This window comes from Lactuca serriola, chromosome 8, assembly GCF_051521515.1.
Source record: "Lactuca serriola cultivar US96UC23 chromosome 8, Lser_US96UC23_V15, whole genome shotgun sequence".
Lineage (NCBI taxonomy): Eukaryota > Viridiplantae > Streptophyta > Magnoliopsida > Asterales > Asteraceae > Lactuca > Lactuca serriola.
The window spans coordinates 104,682,854-104,705,435 of NC_136415.1; the positions used below are offsets into that span (position 1 = coordinate 104,682,854).

The following is a 22,582-nucleotide window of genomic DNA, read 5'->3' on the forward strand; positions in this document are numbered from 1 at the left end:
TCCCAATATGGCCTATACGACGATCTTCTTAATAGTCATGATCCCCCCCCCCCCCCCCCCCCCCCCCCCCCCCCAATTATGTAATTATAACAATCAAGTTGATTTTGCTGATGACCTCCTTGATGAAGATGATGGAATTAAGGTTGAGTCTGATGATGGGGATATTGTTTGATTCATTATTATTGACCATGCCTCACCATTGAGGATATATCTCTTGTTTAAGAGCCTGAGATGAAGGACTCCACCCATCCTACCATTTCTACATGATGTACGTAGTCGCTTAGAACTCATGTGGCCTCTGTAAGCTTGACCATCAAAAAGCTATGAGACAACACATTTGTGACAGCCAACTTTATATATGTGCTTCCCTTGAGACTCATACGACTCATTCTAAAATCTCTCATATCTATGAGCTTGTTTTTGGTTTGTGGCCTTGGTACTATAATGGATCCCAAAGCCCCACAGGCACCTGCATTATTGCAGCTTAAAACCCTCACCACGTTGACATGATGCTTCTTAGTATCACTAACTAGGTCATGTACTTCGATGTTAAGATTCATCATTCTAATAAAAGCTTTTTCTGCTCCTTTATCTATGCTTCATGAAATTTTACTTTCTCGGAAACTTCTCAAGACCCTCAACAGTACCATTATTTCCCTCATTCCTAAAACTAACTCCCTAACCAAAGTCAATGATTTCCACCCATTATCTACTACAATGTCATCTATAAATGCATCACTAAGTTCATTGTGGATCTTATAAAAAACCATCTCCATACTTTAGTCAATGAAAAGCTTTTATCCCTGGTCGCCTGATCACTAACAATGTTTTTCTTGTTCAAGAGCTCGTGCTTGATTACACATAGGCATCGTGAACCAACCATCCAGATGCACCTTCAAAGTTGACGTCAAGGTGGCCTTGGAATAGAGTATGATCACTTAGAATATTGCTCTGATGACCTCTCACACGTAAAGGCTAGGGTGGGGTCAAGTAGGGGCGAATAGGTAGGGGTGTTGGTGGGGTTGGGTGTATGTATATTTTAGAGAAGTTTTGGAGATAGAAAACCATAGAAAACAATAATTATCATTTTTTCAAAAAAATTGTAATTTTAGAAAACTTAAAATTTTTGTTTTTGGAAAAGTTATCAAACCAAAGGCGTTTTCAAAATTTACTATTTTTAGAAAACTAAAGAAATTTTCACAATCAAACACAACCTTGGTTATTGCTTTGAAAAAAGATAGCTTAAAAACAACTAGGGAAAGATGAAAAAGTTAGGAAACTATTTAGCAACATCTACTCTAATAAATGAAGGTTTTATTTGTCACATGTCACACTCTCATTCAATTTGCCAAATGTCATTTTGTGATTATTTTGAATTAATTTCTTTTCTACATGTAATTTTGTGGGTTTTTCTATTTTAACAAATTCCACATAATACATTTTAATGTAATAATTACAATAAATATAGTATTAAATGAATATCAATTTCTTTAATGGACTTGTCTTCTTATTTCAAAATTCACAAATTAAAACTCATTAGTTTATTTTGTTTATTTACTTAAATTTAAAAGATAAAAAAAATCAATTTTAATAATTCATTATTTTTTATTTTATTATAAATCTAAAGTTTTAAATATTTAGACCTTTGTATTTAAATTTTTTTTTTAATTAACTCATGTAATACATGGGTCTTACACCTAATTTCAATGATAAAAACAAAGATTTTAGTCATTTCACAGGATAAAAATTTAAAGAAGACTACACATAACACATAGTTTTACATATAATAGTAACAGAAAAACACAGAAAGTGCAACTGCAAGGATGGTTTATTTTTTCTAGTCTTTTAGCAAATCCATTACCATATCCTTGTAACTAACTTTCTTCTTCTTCGAAGGCCCGGGATTCGAATCCAAATTGTGATGGATTTCTTCTCTCTTGGGAATAGGTGGATCCATGATTGGACTTTCTATGGTTTTTGGTTCAAGGCTTGGAATCATGTCTAATAACATGGCTTGAAGAGGGTCCGGGCCCACCATTACTTCCAATTTATCACTTTTCTTATCCATAACATCATCATCATCATCATTTACATTAACATCTTTTACCAATGGCTCTGAATCTTCAACAATAGCATCTTGCATTTCATGTTTTTGCTTACTCTCTTGTTCATCTAAAGAAGCCGAAACCTTGTTTTCTTCTTCTTCTTCTTCTTCTTCTTCATCTGATATGTATTCATGTATTTTGCGCGCCTTGTTTCCGGATCTTACCCTTGTTCTTGGAGGCTTGACACCTGTCTTTTTCCTAGTACTACTTGTTTTTGTTTTTGTTGGTCTTCCTCTTTTGTTGACTGATGCAGCTGCCTTTTCTTGTCTCTTTATGTCTTCTTTATCTGAAGCTGATGCTTCTACATCAACTGTGTTTTTCTTCTTCTCTTTATCTTCTTTCTTCAAGCTCAACAAGTTTTCATTTTCACTGCAATTTACAAAGTTTCAACAGGTTAAACAGTTTATCAATATTCAATAAGAAGGAATATTTAAACTTACTCAGATGAAGTTGATTCCATCAAACCACTTGGCTTCATAATATATTCATCCTCTTGAAGCATTTCATCTTTCTCAAAACACTCTTCTAGCCATTGACAATCAACCATATGCACACTTTCATCCCTCAAAAGACGCCTCTCTGATGCTGAGAAACTACACAAACAATATCAAAAAGATTAAAACACATTATATATATATATATATATATATATATATATATATATATATATATATATATATATATATATAATTAAAATAATTTGATTTACCTTCTTGCTATAGTATCAAACTCAACTTTAAATCCTGGTAAAGACATCACTACTAAATGCGTAGCATTTGAAATATAATTGCTGATTTTGGCACCACAAAAGGAAACTTGAAGCTTCATTCTTTTCATTGTTAGTTTAAGTAAATCTTCCCAATCCAAACTCCTTCATGTAAAAATAAGTAATGTTAGAAAAGTTTTTGATAAAAAAAACAAGTTGAAAAAACTTAAAAAAAGGAGCTTACAGAGAGTTTTGTGGTATACAGAAGTACATACAGCACCCATTGAAACGTGACCATTTATCAAGAGGACAGTATTTCTTCTTATAATGATCTATGGCTTTAGAATCTTTGGATCTTTTTATATTATTCAAAAGCTGGAAAACCATAAATTAAAGAAATGTAGAATATCAAATTTAAAAACAAAGGGAAGTAGGATGCTATGAATTTGTTTCTGATTACCTGTTTCAGATCTTTAATGTCAATATCCATGAAATACGAGTCTGAAAATTCATCAATCTCTTCCTGTAGCTTCTTCTTTGAAGACTCAGAAATGACAAGGAAATACCTGTTATACCCCCGAAACAATAAATCAAACTGAAAATTAACACAAAAGGGCATATACATATAAAGGGTAATGTGGTAATTACTTGGGCTGTAAAGGGACAAGTTTCTTGTGTGAACAACAATCAAGTAGCCATGAGTAGTGGATAACATCACCATGACGTTTTGCAGCTTGAAACTTAATCCCTTCAAGAAAAAAAAATAAAAATGTGAATCTTTTGAGCAAAGAAAAGGGAGAATAGAGTAAAATGACGAAAAAGGACACCTCTAGTTTCTGCAGCGATACAGTGAGTAACCGAATTATTCAAATTCATTGAAAAAGTGCCACCATTTTCTGCAACCATTTTGTGAAGTGAATCCAAGGACTGTGTTGAAGGGACATTTGCAAAGTCTATAATAAACTTCAGTTTAGGAAATACTAAGTATAGTTTTATTAGTATTAAATATAAAAACTGGAAACTGGAAGGATACAGAACATCATATTTGAGAAGATTAAGGTTTGTCCTTTGACTTGAGAAACATCAGTTTGAAGAAGATGAGAAGGAACCACAGAGCCACTCTTCTTCTTCTTTTCTCCAACTCTTGATTTTGATGTTTTCGGTTGATTTCCTCCCCATTGTGTTGTATGATTGCTAGAATGCACCAATTCCACAAAAGCTGCAACAATAATAACAATAGCAATAGTAATGTAGTTTTATATTTTTTTTTAGTTGGTGTATAAAAATCTTACTTGAATATGTATGTAAAATATGAAGGAATAATTAACTTACATTCCACATCAAGGCATTCATGCCAAGGTTTATCATCCCTCACTTTATCTATACGAGGAAATCTCAAGCTATATGGAGCAGCAAAAACCTGAACAAAAAATTTATATTTTAAAAAAAAAAAAAGAAAAATCATCATTTTGAAAAATGTAAAATTCCAAAACTAGACCTCAGAACGAATTGTACGGATGTCACTAGTGATGGAAAGTATGATTGACCTGTGTTTGACCAAGAAAGACCAAAATGGTGAGAAATATTCAATTCTTTTTTTTTTAAAAGAAGAAATTATTATGGGAAAAGATATACTAACTTTTCAGGACTATCAATCCAGACATCTGGTCTTTCTTTTGAGTTATTTGTGACCTTATAATAGCTAGGAGGACCCTTCTTTGGGTATTCGTTTTTCCTGCAGTAATATTTTTTATTAAAAAAACTAGTCTTATTTATCAGATTAAAACTTTATCATATATTATACCTGAAAAAAGGCTTTAATTTATTTACAACCTCATCAAGCTCCTTATCAGATAGCCCAGTACCCACTCTGCAGAAGGAAACAAACCTGCAAATAAATCATATTTTATTCAGAATTTCAATTATTAATAACAAAATATATATAAATTTTTAATTAAATTAATAATCTAGAAACAAAAATTTACCTCCTAGGGTAGGTGTCTTTGGCTGGGCGTTCTGCTAGGCCCATCAAAAATTGAGCTACCTGCAATTTTAGAATAATTTATATTTTCATTAGTAAGTATATATATATATATATATATATATATATATATATATATATATATATATATATATAATACATTTTATAAATATAAGATAATAAGATAAATTTATGATGAGTCCTCACCTGTCCACCACGGCGACCTGACCCATAATATCCACCTAAAAACAAATACTTTAATAATTATATAATCACAAATTAAAAATTTTAAAACAAATAAACAGTTTGAAGAAAATAAAAAAAACCTATAATGAGAACATCCAAATCAGATCCAGCTCTAACATATTCAGGTTTTAATTTCATCCATTTGCCACTTCGATCACTAGGCTCCCATTTGGACCCAAGGTCTTTCAAAACAATTCCTTCATCTCTATATTTTTAAAAATATATATATAATTAATATTATAATGAATATTATTAGAGTTTATTATATAAAATTAAGAGCATTAACCTGTTCTCAATGGTTCTTTTAAAAAACATCTCAACATCATCAACAGTATGAGCAACACGTGACCAACATGGTTCCCCTGAAATTTCCATTATTCATTACAATTTACAAAATGCTAAATATATATTTTATTTTTAAAAATAAATAAATATTTATTATTTACCAGCAGTTGTATGAGCATTAAGACCACCATCAGGAACCAAAATCTCCAAACTACCCTTGATTGGCTTCACAACTTTTTTTAAAAGTTGATGGCGTTCTTTTAAACTTTGATGTATAACACTTGTGTCCCCATCATATAAAATATCAAATGCAACATCTACACATTTCCAAAATCAAGGTTTTAACAAAAAAAAATTTAAGAAATAAAAATAAACATATATTAGCTTATGAAAGGATACAGCATAATTGTCGTTCACTAGTGAATCCCTCTCTTGCTGCCTTAGCTGCAAAAAATAAAAAATAAAAAAGTCAAAATTAGTCAAACATGAAACATTAGGAAGCTATATAGAGATGATGAATATTTTTTAAAAACCTATTTCTTGATTTGAACCAAAATCAGCAAAACGATCAGTTGATGTGTCCCAAACTAACATTTCTCCATCAAGTATACACCTGAAAAAAGATGAATAATTACAAGACAAGTTTAAAATCTAATGAAATGAAAATTAGTTTATATTTTTATATTTTTACCTGTCAACAAGAACATTCTGGATAATAATGTCGGACATTCCATGGATATATTCAGGATGATCAAGAAAATTCCTGCAACATCAAGAAAAATTTATATTGTTTATTATTTTTTTTTTAACAAAGAAAAATACATGGTGGATAATTATTTAGATTTGAAGATGTATGTACCTTGAAAAAAAGTGTATGTCTTTTCCATTTTTATGGATTTGGATGCGATCACCATCAAATTTGCACTCAATCACAACTTCTTTTCCATGAAGCTGAAATTATTTGAAGAAAAAATACTGTTACTGAAATAATTTTGAGAAGAATGAGATCTTTTATTAAATAAAAAGAAAAAAAAAAGTGTATACCTTTTTCCATGCACTAGCTGCATTAGCAACTCTTAAAGCCAATTGAGGGCGTACAGCTTTTCCAACCTCTATATCCTGCAAACATAAATCTCATTTTAATAAATTAAATGAAAAATGTCCAAATAAACTTATCTATTATATTGCCCTTTTTGTTTCTTTTAGAATTAAATGTAACTATTACACAACTATTTACTTCGAGAAAAGAATGCTAACTAGTAAAAGTAAACCCCTCCCAACATTTATTTACTATACAAATTAATTTTGTTTATTTGCCTTAATTGATGGAATAAAAAAATGATAAATAAGGATATAAATTATATACTTATTATATACCTGACGTTTGTGGCGTTGATTTCGATCCCTCAACCTTTCACAAACTAATTTTAGGTCACATGTGACATTGAACAAGTCTTCAGCATCAGGGTGAAATTCATGAAAGATGCTTTTCTCACTGATTCCCAACTTGAGATCTTTTTAGGAAAATGGAATAAAGGGGTTAAAATAATTAAGCTCTAGAAACAGTTATTGGAAAGAATATAACACTACTAAACCTTTAAGGATAATCATAACAATCCACTTCATTTCTTGTGCATTTGTTTTCTTGATCAGATCAGAGAGAATGGAAATCTTCTCTGCTCTGTGGTAACAGATGAATAATTATTTTGATTATTTACAGATGGGGGTATTTTGGTAAATAGATGACACAGGCATACCTATTTTCACTTGATGCTAATCGATCAAGCAACTCATTTAACTCTTTAATTGTTAGTCCTCCAGAAATCATTCCCTGCCTTCTTTGAAGAACCTGTTCAGACCCATACATAAGGATCGTTCAAATTAATCTCTGAAGACTTAAAATACATATCTTAATATGAAACTTCATCAAACTGCATCTTTTATTAGGAATAGATAAAGCTAAAGTACAGATTTTTTACACATTCCACAGCTAAAGCTATGCTATCGTTATTTATATAACTTTCTATATTGATTTTGTTCCAAAGCATCATTGTATAAGTTATTCAATGAAGTACAGAAGTAGCCACTTTTCTTATAAATTAAAGAAATATTTCATGAGTTTGAGGTAGAAAAGGACTCAAATTTCGGAAGATTGTTAACTAATGCTACAAGCAAACAATCAATCTGGTATAGAAAAGGCCGAATTCATATGTTTTCTTGGAAGAGGGTAACTCTGCGCAAAATAAAAGAAAGAAATTTCAGTAAGTTTAGTAAACCTCAGAAGCGACGAGTGAGAAGTTGCCGGCATTAACACCAGTTTTGGCCCCGCCTTTACGCCAATTGATGAGGCGAAGAGCATCTGGAGATTCTCTGGACATTCCGAGGGCATCGATGATACAGGTAGCCAGCACCGACTCCTTCAAACCGTAAGATCCTCGCTCTCTGTCGAGACTGGGAAGGATTAATCTCACAGCGGCGAAGTAATCGACGGGTTTACAATACGTGTCGAGGAATTTTCGAAACTTGGATCGCTTTTTTGTTGAAGATTTGGACTTCTGAATCCAGTTGAAAAGACTGCACATCACGCTGAACTTCGTCTCCCCTGACATTTTTGATCGAAAAGGGTTTTGTGTGTGTAAACTATGTGTTTGTGTCTGAAATATTTCGAATGTTGAGGTTTATATACTCGATCGATTGATGCACCCCTCCAACTAAACTTCCCATAGAAGTTTTGTTTTTTTGTTTCCTTTTATTTGCGTCTCACATAAACTTTGAATGTCCCATCTTTAATCTCCGTCTCCATATCTATATCAAAATTTTAGATGTGTTATGCTATAGTATGCAGAGGCCCAAAGGATTTAGGGATACCTACGTTTGTTTTTTAAAATGTTTACCACCTCTACAATTCTCAATTCTCTGTGATAGAAGAGAGAGACCAATAGACCAATTGGCTGCATGGTATAATAAAAATTATGTTTGCTCAATAAGTTAAAGTAAAATATGAAGAGGTTTGAAGCATAGGGTCAAGTGATGCGTTATGCGGCACACGCACAACAGTTTTTAAGTCAAAAGTCTTCTGAAAAACAAACAGCTGCAAAGGGCCAAGTGTTGTGTGTGTTCTGCGCGGCGCAGCAATAAGTGGTCATAAGTGTTTAAAATGTTTATATCTCACGAATTTGTAGTGGGATTGACATTATTATTTTTCCTACATGTTATTTAGGTTTTGTAGATAATTTTAGACTATAAAATCTCTTGATTTGGTTAAAAAAATAAATGAGTTACAAGTCTCGCAAGAAAGCACATGAAATCATACTTTTTTTCCTGTTTCAATATTAAAACATAATCTGATTTTTTCTTAAAATGTTCATATCTCACTCATTTTGAAGTGGGATTGAGATGATTCTCTTTTATACATGTTATTTAGGTTTTGTAGATAATTTTAGACTATAAAAACATTTGATTCAGTTAAAAGTTGAATAAGTTACAAGCCTCGCAAGGAAGCATATCAAATCAGACTTTTTTTCTGTTTCAGCGCTAAAACGTAATCTGACTTTTTTGTTAAAATGTGCATATCTCACTCATTTTAAATTGTATTGACCTGGTCTTTTTCCTACATGTTGTTTAGGTTTTGTAGCTAATTTTGGACTATAAAAACTCTTGATTTTGTTAAAAACTAAATGAGTTACAAGTCATGCAAGAAAGCATATCAAATTAGACTTTTTTTTCATATTTTAGCACTTGAAAGTAATCTGACTATTTTGTTAAAATGTGCATATCTCACTCATTTTAAGTTGTATCGACCTGATTTTTTTCCTACATGTTATTTAGGTTTTATAGTTGATTTTAGACTATAAAAACTCTTAAATTTGTTAAAAATTGAATGAGTTACATGCCTTGGAATATAGCATACCAAATTTGTTTTTTTCAGCAACATACATGAAAGTTTGATTGTATTTTCTTTGTTCTTTTTGATAAATCCGACAAGAATCGGGAAAAACCGAAACTGTAACCAAAATATTTCTCAAAATACGTTGCTATTCCTCGAGGATCGGTTCCACGATTGAAAACCCGGCAAGAACCAGAACTGGCGGTCCGGCTCGGTTCCTATTTTCCCCCAAGTTCGGTTTTGGCCACGTCGGTTCGAATGTTCATCCCTAGTCTCAATATTACCAACTTCAAAAATCAAAAGTCTCCATTCTTCCAAGGCTTAAAATCAGAAATCTGAACTCACTGACGCTCTCGTAATCTCGTTTACCAAATAAATCGATTTGGATTTAGGTAACAACCTTTTAGATCAGAAGTAATTTACAAATCTCAAATCTGATTTTCGTTTAGATTTAGGGTAACGACCTTAAAGATTTTATGATTCTGCTTACTCCCTGGAACAGCCTAGGATAAAAGAAAAAGAAGGATAAAAGGGAATAATGTAATATATATATATATATATATATATATATATATATATATATATATATATATATATATATATATATATATATATATATATATATAGGGTTGGGTTCATTTGAAACATGTCTAGAATATTTCAATGTAATATCTGTTAAAAATATTGTTTTAGAATATCAGAATATTACATATATTATATTTTTTTGAATAACAGAATATTATAATATTTCACTAGAAAAAAATTGGTCTCACGGTCTTATAAATTTATGTTCGTCCCAAATGAACCTCATATATATATATATATATGAATCCCAAATTAGGGTAGTAGAGTAGTATACATCGTGGTTACTCATATTACTTCTATGTTTATTATTTTCTAGGTGTGAGACTCGTGTATTACATAAGTTTATTTAAAAAAAATTAAATATTAAATTTTAACAATTTGAAAAGTTTGAATTTATAAAAAAATTAAGAAAAATTTTGAATTATTAAAATTAATGGGGCTTTAATGTGTTGAATACATTACATATATAAACCATTTCTAATAAATATCTTGATGGGTTTTATGCATAAGAACAATCCTATGTGCTCATACAAACCCTAATGCTTGGATCTAGGTTTCTCTATTGTACATGCTTTGAATCCAAGACTAATAAACTTAGATCTAACATATTATAAACTGAATTAGGGTATATAGAATTACCTTTGATTGTTATATAGCAATAACAATCAATTCTTTGCTTGGATTGGCCTTAGAAAGCTTAGTGCCTCAAGTGCTGCACCTCTAATGGAGTCACAAACACCATATACAACTTGGATGAAGAGGAGAAGAAGAGAGGCTGCCCAAAAACGGCTGGAAACCCTAATGGAAGACTTGTCCACGTTTTTGGGGCATAGGGGCCCTTTATATACATGTAGGCTATTAGGGTTTACAACTAGGAAACCCTAATCTGACTGCTTAGGCCCTAAGCAGCCCATGGACTCCTTAAACATATCCCTTGGACGATTTCTAATGGGCTTCCCATAGAATTCGTCCAACCTATATATTCTTAGGTGATCCATAGCCCAATTATAATTATCTTATAATTACAACTTCAGTCCCCTAAGTTTAATTAATCTCTTTTGGCCACAAAATTAATTATCAATTAATTATTGACTAATATTAATTAAACAATATGATTTCTCCTTTAATATATTATTCTCATAATATATTAATAAATCATATTTAAACCTTTCTCTCCTTAAATCATCCTACATATTGCTATGGTGAAAGCAACCTAAAAGGACCATGCTCATAATCGGGTCAAGTACATACCAAAATAGTTATGGACTTAGACACTAATCCAACAGTCTCCCACTTGGATAAGTCTAATAACTATTTTCCGTATGACTTCAGAACCTGATCAGCAATCGTAGCTTTCAAAAGCCGCTGTCAACTCTGATCTTATCAAATAGTGTGTCCTTTAGATAAGGGATTATATATTCCTCCATTCTCAATATATCGTATAGACAAAAGACATGAGTTTCAATCATTCTCTCTATACTGTTTTCCCGACTTCCGATTTATGACAACTGACAACAGACTACAATTGAACACATCAACTTAGTCCTGGCTTGGCCAAGCGCTTAGGTGTCATCATTAAATCATCGAGAGGCCCACAGATATCGCTTTTATCCCACTTTGGGTAAAAGGAATGGATAAACTTCGACTCAAATGCTCGCTTGCATTTATTGATCGAGTCACACACAACAATAAGTTTTATAACACCAAGTTACTGGTGCGTTTACTTATTATCAATGTGCAACCGACCAAAAAATAACAACTCACACGTCTCAGTTTTAAGAATATATAATATTATCGTCTCACTAATCACTCGTGATAAAACCATGAAGTGATCTAAGTGAGCATGGGTTTAATCCAATACTCTAATCTTATCAAAGCACTCATGAACTCTGCAGCAAACTTGTGTTATGTCTAAACTTTTCAGACAATCTACAGACTCTTCATGACAGTCTTCCTTCATACTTACTTCCAACGTATGGCCGACTGTGGATGTTCGAATAACCTAGTTATTCGGGAAGTCAAAACATGCAAACTGAAACATAACAATAATACTTAATCCTATATGGCCCCAAACTTGTGAGAGTAAATAAAACACTTCTATTTATCCACCATATTGATCACTCATTATTTATCATTTAATGTTTCGGATAATCAACTCATTACTTGAATTACAACAACAATTGTCCCATGCTCTAAGCATGCACACTTTGTTTCCTATGGTCCATGCTTTGTGAAATAGATCAACTGAAAACTTTTCCAATGATGCTCATTTCACAATTCCTTAATCCCCATTGTTAGTGTAAGAACACAAGGTTCTCGCCACTACTAGAATATGCTAGATTCTAACATTTTACGCAACGATCCTTTCGTAAAGTCATAGCACAAAAGTCACCAAGACTTGGCTAATGAAACTACAAAGTACTCTATCAGAAATTGTTACAAGACAATCCCATAGACGTGAAGTCTCACATTCAAAGTACATTCCTTTGAACATCCTTCTTGCATAAAAGTTTCTAATCTAGTCATAGACTCTCAATATCCAACTCCCAATATGGAAACATTTCCACATTTGCCATATGACAACTCATTCTTAATAGAATTTTATCTATTCATAATAATGTCGATATTGTCCATCCAATACCATACTTCCAACTACTCACAAGCGACCAATCCTCAACGAACTTTGGATCGTCCTTTGATAGTTGTTTAATTATTTTAGTCAAAACCAATTCTAGTCCTTTTTCCCTCTTAATGCGCTAGACATTTGGAAAAAAAATTTAGAATGGTAAAATATTATAGCATTTGCAATCGATCCTATACCCGAAGCGTATGGGACACGATGCATAATGTCTTACATAAAGATATGATACTTTACCAATCTTTTTCCATAATATTTTATGTGTCACATTCTCACAATTCTAACTATGAAGAGGGATGCCGTAATCATAGTCGAAATTTGAGAACACACTATGTATCATTTGACTAAATTTATTAAAATTTCTCAATCTAAGATTTAGATTTTGAAACGGACTATAATATTCTCTCCCTTAATTATAGCAAAACAACTTTTCAACCCATGCAACTTTGCAAATTGAATCTTGTTTTCTATAATTAATATTGCTAACTTGCAATACTCGCCATAATAATCATACAATCATAACACTTACGCTCCCACTATCATGATGATTATTATCATATAAGCATAACACTTATGCTCCCACTAGCTTTGACATGTATCCAGAAAACAAATGAACTCCCAGAAAACAATGCCTATTGAATTTCTGAGATTCATATTTCTAATACCAGATGCTTTGATAAGCTTTTATCTAAGCTTCTTAAACTTATACACATTTTCCTTAGATAACTCATATGTGTGTTTAAACAATTAAGAATTTATGTTACTAAGTTCCAAATGTTCAAACTAATTGCCAAATCTCACAATTCGAACTATGGAAAGGGATGTCGTAACCATAATCGAATGTGAGAATACAATTTTCACAATTGCTATCTTCTTAAAACCTCTCTTAGTGAAAGTATTTTCTCACAGTCATTTTCATGAAGGAGGGAATCTTATGACACTTAGATTTTATGGTGTATGGGTTCCTATCCATGTGAATTTGCCAAAACCAAGGTTTGCGACAAATCCAAACTCATATAGACTGAACTTTCTTAATCTTAATTTCTTGCCCTATGGTATCACGAGTGCCCACCATGTCTTCCAAGTAGTTTAGTAACTTGTCCTTACATATCAATGTACTTTACATCGACTAAGGCTCTAGTATGCATTCAAATGAGAACTCATAGAACTCACATACGCAACTAACTCAATTGGAATGGCACAGAAACAAGATAATGTCAGTATGACAGGTTGTAAACCTCAAGTCGTGTGCTAGTGATGATCTATAAGGTTTATTCTTGATTTGTTCTTGAAACCTTTCAAGGCCATTAAGACTCCAACTGACTCCTTGATATATAAGATTCTCTTGTCAAGAAACATTTCTTGACAAAGCAAATATTCAAGAGTTAGTGTAGTTCTTATCAAGATAAAACATTTCACAAATTGGTCCTAGTTGTTCTTTGTCTTATCCAAGACATCACAACTTACCAATTTCTAATGTGCAAGAATAAGAAAACTTTTCCAAATTCCGCATTTGATGAGTGTTATAAACCTACTTAAGACTTGTCACTCAATGTCACAATCTTGGAGTATGACTCTAAGACTTGATATTGGAACGAAGTATGATTGACTCTTTGATTTAACCATTTCTACAATTCTCGATTCCTCTTCTTAGACATGCAAATGTACTAAGACTCACTTAGAGGATCAATTGAGATATGGTTCTTAATCATTAAGACTTCATCATAAAACACAATAAAAGGTACTCTCCCTTCTTCTTAGAATGGAGAAACTTTTATCTTTCTGCCTTCTTGATTCTTCTTATTCGTTCTGCTATTGATTGAAACTATTTCAGTCGACTCAGAGTTATACTCAATCTTATAAGTATAACCATATTTACTAAACTTTAGTAAATCATGACGAATATCTTTGTCACTCTTGTGGTAGACTTGATCAACGCACAACCTAGTGTACTTGATCTCCTAGTCCTTCAATTGACACTTTGTCAAAGAATTAGTCTAAGTTTCCCAAATGTGAAAGTTTTTCATTCATCATACAATACACATTGCATGATTCCAAGTTTCTGTCCAATTGAAACTTGGGCGATGAGAAACTCTCCCTATTTGGTAAACTTTTGACATTTCCACAAATAACATAATTAAGAATCAAATCCATTATTGCTAATAATAGAAACATTCAAACATCAATTTTTCATACATGCCATTGCAAGGATAAATAAATAAGATAAAATCAAAATTCATTTTATTGCGGAAAAAATTTGTCCTTACAATGCAATTCAATTGAAAAACTATGTTATTACATATTTCTTAACAATCTATTCTAACTCCAAGTAGTAGCTCAAGAATCCATTCTTCAAGTAATGCGATCGAAATCCATTTCTTCATGACTAGATTCAGCTCACTTCTTCCCTCAAGATTCCTCTCTTTTCTTCGATCCTACAAAACATCAAAATGTAATCTTATCACATCATGTATTAAGAATCTAGAATAGGAACTCAAAAGAGTTAGATAATGGATTTTACCTGAAGCAGAGCCATACGTCTTGACTCTCCCATCTCTTAGATATCTCAGGTAGTTAGGGCAACTTCGTCTCCAATGCCCATTCTCTTGGCAATAAAAGCAAATGGACTCCTTTGGCACAACACATCGGACAATCACAGACTTAGTTCTTTCTGGACTTCCAATGTTGCCAGTGTCCATTGAAGTTTGGGAGTTTGATTCACCAGACAAATTTGCTTGACCAGCGTGCCAAATCAATGCTGATTCAGCAGCTATTAGCAAATAGGTGAGATCAATTAGGGTCACGTCGTGGTCCATCATATAGTACTCTCTAACGAACTCACTATATGATTCAGGAAGTGACTGAAGAACCCAATCAACAGCCAAATCACTTGAAATCTCGACACCCAACATGTTTAACCTATCAATGTGTGACTTCATCTCTAAGACGTGCGCACACACATGTTTCCCATCTTCGTGTTTACTTTCCAAAAGGGCTTGAGTGAGCTCGAACTTTTCAAGCCTTTGAACTTGTGGGTCAGGGAGAACAATTGGAGGATGTGGAAGAAGTGAAGCATGACTCTCATTTCCTTGATCGTATCTCGGAACGTCATCTTCATTTGGAAAGCTTGTTCCAAAGGATTTGGGAAGACCATTGTAAGATGTAAACATCTACAAAACGGGAGAAAATTCAAGTTAAGTTGATTAGAGTTCTTGATGCAACACCCAAATGAAACATCAAGCTAGGATCCAACACAATACTCTACAACCTAGAAGAGGGATGTCGTAATCTAGTTGCAGAATATTTGAAGGTAGGTAAATGACGATTTACCAATTTCCAACATGAAAAACGAAAAGGAAGTTTAAGTTTTAAATGAATTGAAACTCCTAGATCTTTTGAGATTCATTGAACTTTTCAATGGCATGTTTAATCTCGATTATGCCATACTATTTGTGACTGGGATGCCGAGGATCACAAACAAGGTGTGAATAACCATACGAATCACGTGGTGCACCCAATGCTACAATCACCTAATCAATGTGTCGGTTAGCCACACACGCTCCATTGATCTATGACAAACATCGAGTCACCCTTCGCTACCAATGTCATCCCTAAATTAGTGTGCCGGTTAACCACACACGCTCCACTAACGTTTGACAGGGGTACGAAGTGCAATTCTATGGATTAGCATACAATTTCACATTTTTCCTAAAGTAACTATGATTTGGGAATTTGAAAAAGTATTTAGTTACTTTGTACTTCATTATACTTATAATGGAAGGTTTTTGTCCTATCCTACCCGTTCGGCTAACGACCCTCCACTAGTCAAGAGTGCGGTGGGTAAGAGTGGATACCCATTCAATCGCCATTTTATAGGCAATTTCCTTAAACACCCCTTATAGACAAGCTTCGTGAATGAGGCCTACTAACGGTAAGACTGACTGTTTACTCATACATATATAATATTAGACTTTTAATGTTACATATAGTATAGGGTGTATTTTACACTTTTAAAATACTAGGTGGTTTAACTTAGTAAATTATACTTTTAATTTAATTAAATGTAAACCAAATACTTTATGGGTTTATTAAATCACTTTTAATTATACACTTTAATTAATTAATAAAACCATAAGGGTGTGATTTGAACTTTTTCAAATTACTAGGGTTTTCGAATTTAACATTTCAAAAATAAACTTTTAATCAATTTTTAAATTCCAAAACTTGAGGGCAAGTTTTGAAACATTTTAAAACATTAGGGATCAAATAACAAATAATTCAAATTAAACAATTAATTTCATAATTATCTATATTTGACCTAATCTTATTTTAGTCATTAGATAATTACCAAATAACTTTAAATAATCCATATTTATCACATAAACAACCAATATTTAAAAGATTTGAAATTATCTATTGTTTTGGCAAGGATAAACATATAATTAAGATAAAATTCGGATTTTAACTTCATAAAACAATTGAAACATCAAATCCAAGTCAAAACAGTAGCTAAATCCTGAAATATCCTCTGCCTGACGCACTGACTCGCCGAGTAGGGCCAACTTGCCGAGTCCAGATACTGACTCGCCGAGTTGAGTCGGGTAGAGGCAAAAAAACTCGTTTTTCAATAAATAATTCAACATAGCATCACATACAACAGAAACCAACCATGGCTCTGATACCACTGATGGGTTTTATGCATAAGAACAATCCTATGTGCTCATACAAACCCTAATGCTTGGATCTAGGTTTCTCTATTGTACATGCTTTGAATCCAAGACTAATAAACTTAGATCTAACATATTATAAACTGAATTAGGGTATATAGAATTACCTTTGATTGTTATATAGCAATAACAATCAATTCCTTGCTTGGATTGGCCTTAGAAAGCTTAGTGCCTCAAGTGCTGCACCTCTAATGGAGTCACAAACACCATATACAACTTGGATGAAGAGGAGAAGAAGAGAGGCTGCCCAAAAACGGCTGGAAACCCTAATGGAAGACTTGTCCACGTTTTTGGGGCATAGGGGCCCTTTATATACATGTAGGCTATTAGGGTTTACAACTAGGAAACCCTAATCTGACTGCTTAGGCCCTAAGCAGCCCATGGACTCCTTAAACATATCCCTTGGACGATTTCTAATGGGCTTCCCATAGAATTCGTCCAACCTATATATTATTAGGTGATCCATAGCCCAATTATAATTATCTTATAATTACAACTTCAGTCCCCTAAGTTTAATTAATCTCTTTTGGCCACAAAATTAATTATCAATTAATTATTGACTAATATTAATTAAACAATATGATTTCTCCTTTAATATATTATTCTCATAATATATTAATAAATCATATTTAAACCTTTCTCTCCTTAAATCATCCTACATATTGCTATGGTGAAAGCAACCCAAAAGGACCATGCTCATAATCGGGTCAAGTACATACCAAAATAGTTATGGACTTAGACACTAATCCAACATATCTTACATATATATTAGTTTACATATTAAATGTGGAATTTTAATTTAATAAAATGAAAAATCTAATAAAATGACAAGTGGAAAATAAAAAATTTTAAATTTTTAGAAAATGTCATGTGTCTAAATGAAGGAGAAGAAGACATGTGGCAAAAAGTTCTTTATTTATTAAGTAGGATTCCGTTTTTTTACTTTTAGTACTATTCCTGGTGTTAGTATTTGAATTTAACACCCCCCCCCCCCCCGGCGGGTGTATGGAGCTTCTTCTTGCTAGATATGGAAAGAGGGTCTCTACCCTAGGTGGAGTTAATATTGTCTAAATCTAACCTCCTCTTACCCCATGACCTTATTAGAATTGGATATATTTGTTGTTGTAATATTTACAACTCAGAAGTATCTATCATAAACAAATATGTTAGTTCTTATGGTAACTAGTTAAGAGATATTAAAGCAAAAAAGTTTTAAACATGTCAACATCCGTCTTCGGAAATCTCTGGATGGTACATCACATTGACTTTAAGAAAACCCCTCCGATTTTGGACCCTTTTTCTGTTACAGGCCTGATTTCTAGGTGTGTGGTCGTCGGTGTAGTTACAAAAGAGATGAGATGTAACACCCAGAATCAGAAAGACCAAGAAAGGAAAGAAAACCCTAAGTCAAAGGGTCGACTCGTCGAGTCCAAGGAGGAGATCGACGAGTCGGAGCGGGATCCGGGGATGGGGTAAGTGACCAACTCTGCGAGTCGGCCTCATGGACTCGACGAGTCCGGTTTGAAGAGGGAAACCCTAAATCTGGGACTTTGTGCACTATTTAAGCATCTTATTCTCTCCATTAGGGTTCCATATAGCCTCTCTCATCCAGAAACCGAAACCCTAAGCCCCCATTATTGCTCATTCAAGTTTCTTGCCATTTTTGGGTGATTTGAAGGAAAAAGGAAGGAAGGAACCATTGGGGATTCAAGGGTTTGCAGTAGATCCAGAGTTGAGGGCCTTTCCAGAGCAATTCAAGGTAAGGAGTCGTTACCTTCCTCTTTTGCATGTAAATCAATCTTGATTGTGAGATTTGGGACTCTTATGCCATGTTCTTAAACCAATTTTAGTTAGAGCCCAGATCGGAAGTTGCTACTTCAGATCTAAGTGTATTCTGGCCTAGAGAGTCATAAAGTATTAGCCCTTGGTATGTTGGTGAAGCATGTTTGTCATAAACCCTAGTTTTGAGTGTTTTGAGCCTAGATCTCCATAGCTACACGTAAAGTTTGCCACTTTACGTGAGGAATAGGCCTTAAAAGTATGGATCTATGAGTTCGAGCCCCTGTTTGGCTCGAAAAGCCATTGCATGGATTAAGAGCTGAAGCGACTCGGCGAGTCACATGGGTGAACTCGGCGAGTTGGATGAAGATGGGCAGGAACTCGACGAGTTGGAAGAACAGCTCGGTGAGTCTGTTGAAGATTGCCTTGGACTCGACGAGTCTGTTCTTGGACTCGGCGAGTCAAATCCTGAAACCCCAAACCCTTCGAGTTAAGATTCGGATTAGTGAGTTGAGTGGGGACTCCGTGGGTTGGGCAGGTCAGGACTCGGAAATCGGTAGACTTGGCGAGTCAGGGGCTGACTCGGCGAGTCGAGTCGCGAATGAAAGGATTCTGAACATATGAAATCGGCGTGTCAGTAGGCTGACTCGGCGAGTAGGGTCAACCTGGAAGGTTGACTTTGACCAAGAGTTGACCAGTTGACTTCTAGGGGTATTTTGGTAATTATTGGTATTTATTGAGTTCAGTTGTTTGGTGTTGACCAGTGGAAGAGTTCGTGTCGGAGGTTGGAGCAACGTGATCTTATTTTTTCAGCCGACAGTTACAGGTGAGTCTTCTCACCATACCAATGGGTCTAAGGCACTAAGGCCGGCCCATCTTATGTTGTGTGATATGATAGTTAGCTTTATTCTAGGTGGTATGCTGGTAGATATGTGATATGCTAGTTGTCTTTATGATACTTGCATGGAAGACCATGTGAGGTAGCCCATGGCACAATGGTATAAGACCCTGGGGGTAGCCCACGGCATCCTTACAGGTTTATGTACGTGTTATGTGTAGATATTTATGTGATGCATGATATGCTATTTGGTCATATATGGTATTTGCAGGGAAGACCCCGGGGGGAGCCCGTGGCATTGGATGTAAGACCATGTGGGGTAGCCCATGACAGTCCTAGGTGAAGACCATGTGGGGTAGCCCATGACATTGGATGTAAGACCATGTGGGGTAGCTCATGGCAGTCCTAGGTAAAGACCATGTGGGGTATCCTATGGCACTATTACAGGTTTTATGTATGCATGGCTTATGTGATACATGTGTAGCTATTATAGCTAGCAAGATATGTGATATGTGGTTTGTGTGAATGGTATGCTTTGGGAAACTCACTAAGCTTCGTGCTTATAGGTTTTGTTTATGGTTTCAGGTATCCTCGTTTTGGAACGGAAGAGCTCGGGTTGATCGCAGTGCACGCACCTATGATTTCCGCAATGAATGATTTTGGGATAAACTCTAATAAACGATTTGATTGACTATGATTTGATTGTTTAAATTAAATGGTATCAATGTTTTAGTTATATTAAAAATGAAATTTTTACCCCTGATTTTTGGGACGTTACATGAGAAGGTGACTAAGCGGATCTGTGATGGTGTTGCTTTGTCAGAAGTCGTCATTCTCTTTCACGTGTACGCCACCATCGGAAGTTGCCGACGGAGTTTCAGATCAAGGTGGCGATGATGTTTTGGTTAAGTGATGTAGGTCTGCTGTGAAGGAGGTAAGAACTGGGGAGAAGGGAAGTGTCGTACGGAGGGGTTGGAATATTTGGTTTATTTATTAGAAATAAGAAAATGAAAAAAGAAATTAGTGAGGGTAAGACAGTCATTTCATGTCAATAGGGACTAAGCGTGTAAGAAAAAACAAACACAATGACGGTCCGAGTTAATTTTTGAAAATAGGGACTAAACACACTTTTTGGCATGTACACGAGGGACGAATGGTGTAATTTACCCTAGTCTTTTTAGGTTAGACAGGGACCAAACACATAACAAAAAAAAAACAATATGGACCTTCCGAGTTAAAAAAATAAGTTAGGAACCAAACATACAAATTACTCTAAACCACAGGGACCATTCGTGTAATTTACTCTATAATTGCATAGATTTTGGCACCACAAAAGGAAACTTGAAGCTTTATCCTTTTCATTGTTAGTTTAAGTAAATCTTTCCAATCCAAACTCCTTCACGTAAAAATAAATAATATGTTAGGAAAGTTTTAGATTAAAAAAAAAATAAAAAATAAAAGTCGAAAAAACTAAAAAAGGACAAGTACATAGAGCACCCACTGAAACGTGACCATTTATCAAGAGGACGGTATTTCTTCTTATAATGATCTATGGCTTTAGAATTTTTGGATCTTTTAATATTATTCAAAAGCTGGAACCAAAATGAAATGTAGAATATTAAGAGCATTGATTTGTTTATTATAGCATATTAGCATCCCACTTGCAATTTTTATTACTTTAAAATCCAAAAACAAAACAACTATTATTGCTATATTGGTAAACTTTTCCAATTATAAAGTCCTAATAAGAAAAAGATTGAGAGTACAATGGCATAATTGGTAGAACTTTTAATAGTACAATGCCTTAATAATTTTTTTTGAAAGTAGGATGCTATGATTTTGTTTCTGATTACCTGTGAACAACAATCAAGCAGCCATGAGTAGTGGATAACATCATAATGACATTTTGCAGCTTGAAACTTAATCCCTTCAACAAAAAATAAAACTATATGAATCTTTTGAGAAAAGAAAGAAAGAAGAGCAAAATGACAGAAAAAAAAAAAAGGACACCTCTACTTTCTGCAGCAATATAGTGAGTAACCGAATTATTTAAATTCATTTTTGTGGAGTGAAATCAAGGAATGTGTTGAAGGTACATTTGCAAAGTCTATAAACTTCAGTTTAGGAAATACAAAATATATTATACTAAGTATAGTTTTATTATCAAATATAAAAACTGAAAACTAGAAGGATGCAGAACATCATATTTGAAAATATTAAGGTTTCTCCTTTGACTTGAAAAACATCGGTTTGAAGAATATGAGAAGGAACAACAGAGCCACTCTTGTTCTTCTCTCCAACTCTTGATTTTGATGTTTTCGGTTGATTTTCTTGTTGATTTCCTTCCCATTGTGTTGTATGAATCCGAGAATGCACCAATCCAACAAAAACTGCAACAATAACAACATCATACTTTTATACTCCTATGTTGGAAAAAATTGTTATAATTGGGTAGATTTTTCAACGTACAAAATTATAATATGTAAAAAATGAAGGAATAATAATTAACCAACTTACATTCCACATCAAGGCATCTATACGAGGAAATCTCAAGCAATATGGAGCAACAAAAAAAATAAATCATCATTTTACATATCAATCAGTATTTTTTTATGTTAGCGACTGTTTATTGGCAATTCACAGATTGCTAAACAGGTAGAAATTGGGAGTGTTACAGTATTCTATATTGTATATGTTATTCAATGAAGTAGCCACTTTTCTTATAAATCAAGAAATATTTTATGGGTTTGAGGTAGAAAAGGACTCGTATTATATTTCGGAAAATTAATGTACGCTACAAGTAAAC

The 22,582-nt window shown here is 33.6% G+C and overlaps 1 protein-coding gene across 1 annotated transcript; it reads right to left on the reverse strand.

Annotated features, from left to right (window-relative positions):
• Nucleotides 1-1,707: 1,707 nt before the first annotated feature.
• On the reverse strand, nt 1,708-8,125 carry ATLIG4 (DNA ligase IV). Its single transcript, XM_079016335.1, has 26 exons — nt 7,600-8,125; nt 7,081-7,172; nt 6,919-7,004; nt 6,701-6,837; nt 6,368-6,442; nt 6,183-6,274; nt 6,015-6,086; nt 5,857-5,936; nt 5,723-5,767; nt 5,485-5,640; nt 5,325-5,400; nt 5,119-5,243; nt 5,000-5,034; nt 4,797-4,855; nt 4,616-4,699; nt 4,451-4,546; nt 4,310-4,358; nt 4,144-4,231; nt 3,845-4,030; nt 3,639-3,764; nt 3,460-3,559; nt 3,272-3,377; nt 3,056-3,186; nt 2,815-2,976; nt 2,546-2,698; nt 1,708-2,474 (listed from the first exon to the last, which is right to left on the reverse strand). Exons 1-26 carry the CDS (start codon nt 7,930-7,932, stop codon nt 1,838-1,840), a joined length of 3,381 nt encoding a protein of 1,126 aa, XP_078872461.1. The 5' UTR covers nt 7,933-8,125; the 3' UTR covers nt 1,708-1,837.
• Nucleotides 8,126-22,582: the final 14,457 nt, after the last annotated feature.